This window comes from Arachis hypogaea, chromosome 16 (assembly GCF_003086295.3).
Source record: "Arachis hypogaea cultivar Tifrunner chromosome 16, arahy.Tifrunner.gnm2.J5K5, whole genome shotgun sequence".
Classification (NCBI taxonomy): Eukaryota; Viridiplantae; Streptophyta; class Magnoliopsida; order Fabales; family Fabaceae; genus Arachis; species Arachis hypogaea.
In genome coordinates, this window is record NC_092051.1 from 146,860,550 (window position 1) to 146,866,675 (window position 6,126).

The 6,126-nt window shown below is 28.4% G+C and overlaps 1 protein-coding gene across 1 annotated transcript; it reads right to left on the reverse strand.

The window, feature by feature from the left end:
* Positions 1-711: 711 nt before the first annotated feature.
* Positions 712-2,836, reverse strand: LOC112697646 (uncharacterized). Its single transcript, XM_025750903.3, has 2 exons — positions 2,349-2,836; positions 712-1,689 (listed from the first exon to the last, which is right to left on the reverse strand). The coding sequence occupies exons 1-2, from the start codon at positions 2,639-2,641 to the stop codon at positions 1,173-1,175; spliced, it is 810 nt and encodes a 269-aa protein (XP_025606688.1). The 5' UTR covers positions 2,642-2,836; the 3' UTR covers positions 712-1,172.
* Between the last annotated feature and the right edge of the window lie 3,290 nt (positions 2,837-6,126).

Below are 6,126 nucleotides of genomic sequence, written 5' to 3' on the forward strand. Positions count from 1 at the left end.
AGAACTTTACAAGTAGGGTTTATATACTTAGGAGTTGTGAAAGAATTTTATGATTCCCCAAGCTGAGGATGTGGTTTAGTTTTATAAATTACTCCTTTCCCTTCCCTATGATTGTGGGCTACAGATGGTACTTCATTTGGAAGATGATATGCTGCCTTCAAAATTAGGTTATATCAATTGTAAATTGTAATACTAATCTCCTTTGTAAATATGATTATATTGATTTGTTGAGAAAATATTTATTTTGGTTCCTAAAGAATTTTAGATAGAACATTTTAGGTCTTAATAAATTTGTATTCTTTAAAAATTCTCGAGAATTATACTATACTCCACATTGGTTTTTTTACATCGCTTTGAATCAAATCTTTCACGTGCTAAACAATAAATTTTTAACAAATTTTATTATAAACAATTAGGTACTTAAAAAATACACTTAAAACAAATTAATACCCTTTCAAAATGGTGTAAGAATCATTTGTCCGATAATTTTTGAAGACTTTTTGAGAATAAAAATTTGTTGAAGATCAAAATGTCTGAAAATCTTTAAGAATCAATTTGGATAATTATTCTAATTTGTTTTATAAAGGCATTAAAATATGTAAGGCATATAGGTTAAAGTGTCAGTTTCGTCCTATGTTTGGGATGAATTCAAAGTTCAGTAAATAAATAGCCATCAAAAGGCGTTTCATAAGGAGATTATACTCTTACCTATTTGGGTGATCCTTCAAACATCTAATCACATTGCTAAGTAGAATACACAATATGGACATTCGATCTATAATATAGCTTATATGATTACAAAGTCGAAAAATTGGAGAAGTTAGAGCTCTCATGGCCTAATATATAATACTCTATCAGAACTCAGGAAGATATCCTAACTGTAATCGCTCATGCGAAAATTTCACACGATATGTCCATTTTTACCATTGATTAAGAAAGTGGAGCCAAACTTGCAACCCACAAAAACATCTAATCAACGGTGAAAATAACGGAGATGAAATTTTTACATGAGATGATTCATTCCTAAACATGCAAGACTCTATCTATTGCATACAATTTTTTCTTTTACCCTAATAGCCTCTTGCTCTTTCAAATAAATACCACTAGAGCAAAGATTCTTTCAAATGAAGTCAAAATTAAAGACGTAGTTCTTAACTAAAAAAGTTTATTTTCTATGATGGATGAGCTGTTTCATCTCCAAGGGAGGGGCTTGGGATCTTAACTGTTGCTGCAATGGCACAATGATGTAGATCGGCCATGGAAAATGACCTCCGTGGAGAGAAACTCCTCTGCAGCAGAGAGGTCGGAGACACAGACGCCTTATTGCTACGCGGATGTAGTGGCGGAAGAAGCAATTGGGGCGTCGAATTCGAGCTTGAAGTTGTCGAATCCTCACTACTAGTCATACTACTACTACTTTCAGAGTTGTTCATTGCAACAGCAAGAGCCAATGAACTTCGACTCGAGCTCAATGTTGTTGTCCTCTTGTAAATGCCACCACTATTGCTCCTCAACATGGAACTTCGATTCTTATTATCCCAAACATGGTTAAACGCCATCAAGTTCCTACGCCTCCTTGTGTATGCATTCTCCGGTTTCGCAATGTCTTTCATGGATGGTGTAGCTGCTGCATCACCAAGGCTTGTGAATGACTTGGACTTGCCATTATAGAACTTTGAAATACCCCTCCTACATAATCATATACTTCAAATCATCACAAAAGATGCTAAAAAACATTAACCTAATTGTATTTTCTGTTACACACATATCATGCATCTATATCTTCTTGACTAATCTAATGCTTTATATAGGGTGTATCCAGTTGCTAAAATCAAATTAACATGTTTCTACCATTTTGACCAAAAATAAAAGACAAATGACACAAATTTTCAGGGCTGAGTTTAATTTGTGAAAACACATGGAGACAAATTCAATAGCTGGAAATTACATCAAGGATCAACCAAGACACTAGTTGATGCATAATCCATGATCACAATAAAAGATTGAACAATCTGGCACCCTAATTTAGTTAAATAAAATATAAATAACTTTGTTCCCCAAAAAAAAGCACCCTTTCCAACTTAACAACCAGCTAACTCATCTAACAAACAAATAAAACAAAAAAAATCTAATAAAATCAAAATGACATACCAACCTAACTTCAACTGAGTTCAATAAAATTTTTTTCTTTTTTATTTTATAGAAACTACTAATTAAAAAAAATAAATACAGAATGAGATAGTATAAAGCTACAAACTTAAGGATCTAAGGAGTATAAGCACATAAATGATTATTAAAATACACATTTAAATTTAAGAGTTGAAAAATGGAAATAAAAAAAAAGGTACCTTATTGGAAGAACTTGTTCTAAAGATTCCATGGCATGCAAGGGTCCATTGTAAGAACTCTGAGCCTCATTTTCACCATTCTCGTTACTATTACTGTCCATTGATCTCTCAGACGAAACGTCGTCGTCGTCGTCGCTGTTCCTGCCGATCGACGACGACGACGACGTACTGCACTCTTCCACCTCCGCAGCTGCTGGCTTCTTTGCCACGTCATCAACCTCACGCGCCTCCATAAACACGTTGGCGCGTGGAGGTTGCACCACCGCCAACCCCAGCGTTTCGAGGCTCATCATTGTCCTGAAGAAGCCTAACACAAAACAAAACTCAACATACAAAGATTCAAGAAAGAGAGAGACAGATAGATTTGCATGAAGAGAGAGAGAGAGAGAGAGAGAGAGTAATGTGCTTTTGTCAGAAAAACACAAAACACATTATAGCTCTCTTTAATTTGTTTGTTAGTTTTTTTATAATTTTAGGAGTAATTACACAAAACGAGATAGTTTAGTCTTTTAAACTTTAAAATATCCTAAGGCAGTTTCAAAAGCTTTAAAAATTATTTTTTTGAATTTTTTACTTATAAAAAATAATAATATTAATATTTAGTGTAATTTTTAAAATTAAATTATAATTTTTTCAAAAATTATTTAAATATTTATAAAAAAATTTAAAAATAATTTTTTATAATAAAATATTTTTTATTATATTTCTTTTAAAATAAATATTTTTAAAATAAAAAAATTAAACATAAAATAACTTATTTATAAATTATTTTTAATATAAATATTTATTATTTAAATTATTTTTTTAAATTAATTAAATTATTTACTCAAATTAAGTTTAAATAATTTTTAAAAGAAAAATTTAATAATTAGTAGAATTTATTATTTTTTATCAATATTTTTAGTTATTAAATTATTTTTTTATTTTAATAATCTAACAATTAATTTTTAATTTATATTTTTAAATATTATTAATTAGTTATTGACAAAAAATTTAATGACTTCTTTTAATATTTTTAATGTTTATTTTTATTAGGTAATCTAATTTTTTTCAATTTAAATATATTTTCTATTATATATCTGCGTATCTATCATTTTAGTACTTTAAATAAGATTCATCCTTAGACATTACATATTTATTTTTCTTAAAATCATTAGTGCTGGCTGTTTCATCATTCGCTTATTAATGAAGTTATAATTATAACCTTCTTGTTCATAAAAGAATCACTTAAAATAGTTTATTATTCTGTTACCATAAATTTAATTATTGACTTTGCTCCATGTCTTGATGACAATGCAAGGAAAACTTGGACAGAAATTGTTTATTTTAAAAGAAAATAATATATAAATATATAATAATTAATTTATTAATTAATTTTAAGAATTTATAGAATATTTTTATTATTTTATTAAAAAATTTAATTCTCCACACTTAATTAATAGATAATGAGTTCCTTCCACTTGATTATCATCCTCCTCTTAATAATATTTTCTTCTTTAAATAAAGAACGTAGTGGATAGACTATAGAGTATCCAACAGCATAGTACTGTACTTTTGTTTTTTATTTATTTAAAAAAACTATTATTAGTAGTTAGGGGAAAATATAATAATATATTATGGGATGAGGGGGGTAAAGTGGGGGTTGGTCTTATCTTGATCCACTGGATGTTAAAAAAAGAAAGTATGAAGCTTTCGCAAGTTTTCTTTTTTCTTTTTTTTTTCTTTTCCTTTTTGAATATTAAGAATGAGCTGTGATCTATCTTTTCTATCTATAATACAGGGTATCTTCAAATGACTCGGTAAGCATCTTTATCTACCTTTTATTTCTCAAATTCTATTTGTTTCTAGAAATAATCTTTGAAAAAATATATATTTGTCTCTAGAAATATTTAGGGTAATTATATCCCTTATATTATTTATATATTAAGTTGATACTTGATACATTCATTCTTGTCATTTTTATTTTTTAGATGAAATGTAAAACTCACTTGCTCCAAAATTTGTCTTAGTTTAGAATTCTAAATAAAAATAAGTGAAAACAATTTTCATGAATAAGATAATTTTATTTTTTATAGAACTGTCTAACATCAAATTCCTACTAATAAAATTTAAAAGTTTGTGGTTTAATTAAGAAAAAATATAAATGATCTCAATTATCTCATCCAAATATTAATATACAGTATATGCATTTGCCCAATAAAATGTTAAAGTACAAAGTTTGAAACTTAAGGAATAGAAGTTGAAGACCATTCCTTATAGTGGGTCAATTCCATTTCCATGAGATTTTATTTTACTATCATAACTTTTCATGATTAATTAATCCATCTATTAATGTTCTGGGTGCTAATTAATCTATGTATTAAGGTTAATGACTATTCACAACACATCACGCAAGCAAGCAGATCATGTGTTGGTTTAGGATTGAATTCTTATTCCAAATGTCAAACTCCTAAATCCTGAATATTTAACTTCAAATCCCAAATTTCATCTTATTTTAAATTTTAAATCATAAATTTTTAATTAATATTAAATCATAAAGCATGAATCTTAAATTTTATACTAAACCTAAAAAGAATTATCTGTTATAGTATATAAAATGTGTATAAAATATTTTACATGTAATAAATTCCATAGTAGTAAAATAATATAGAAAAATATTATTTACTTCTTAAATTTTGGCTCATATATAGTTTACTTAATGGAATTTTAAAATTACAATTTAACTCTACATATTTATTAAATAATACAAAATACTTGTCACTGATTATTCATTCATAGAAAGTAATTATTTTTTGAAAAAAAGAGTGAAAAAATCTTTTTTTTTTTCCATATACTAACTTATAACTTTAGAGAATCAAATGTATGTGATGCTCCATAAGTTAAATGTCATTTTTCACACAAAAATACACAGCAATCTAATGTAAAAAAATAATAAAAATAATAATAATACTTCAAATAGATTTCTAAAAATTTGGTCATCCAAGAGATTTGCCTCCCAAAAAATAACTAGGTTCTCAGTCCCAAAATTATTAGATATATGTCATATATGTCATCGGTTTAGGTTTAGCTAATTTACATAACACTTTTTCTCTTACGGAAAAGATATTAATATGACATGTCAGGTTTAATGATACGCGTTGTTTCTAGGACACATAAATTTCTGTACACGTGGTCAAAACGACATCGCCTTATGGCTACTCCAAACGATGTTGTTTTGAATGAAACAAATTAATTCCCAACCTTTGGCCTGAAAGTTTTATAAACTTAGAGTTTATCTTTCAACTCTCTTATAACGTAATCCATGACTGATCTCTCTTCTGTGCTTTTGACCAAGACCATTATAGACTGAGAGAAGTTAATTTGTGATGGTGATAGGAGGCAATACGTCGACAACAAGTAAGCATCGTGGTGGGAGATTTGCTAGTGATAGGTTGAGCATTGAAAGCACTACTTTCGGTGGTAATAGGCGTTTTATAAAAGAAGAACACCCTAAGTGCAAGTGCAGGATGTATGCTATAATCACTCGGTCTAAGACAGTAGAGAACTCAAATAGAGTCTTCTTCAAGTGTCCTTACTTCAAGGTATTTATAGATTTTGTTCAATGTGAAGATCTTAATTTTAAAGAAATTTGTTAAGAATTAGATGGTGATTGTTGGATGTGTTATTCTGTCTGCAGAAAAATCAATCACATTGTGATTTTTTGCTAATTTGACGACATTTTTAGTCATGTGAATGACGGCGTAGCAGATCGAAGTGAATTGGCTTGTTTGAATGGTTC

Excerpts from the sequence above, each read along its gene's own strand:
- LOC112697646 (XM_025750903.3), bottom strand. The coding sequence starts at position 2,641 with ATGATGAGCCTCGAAACGCTGGGGTTGGCGGTGGTGCAACCTCCACGC. Across the intron at positions 1,690-2,348 it reads GAACAAGTTCTTCCAATAAG|GAGGGGTATTTCAAAGTTCT; the intron begins GTACCTTTTTTT and ends ATGATTATGTAG.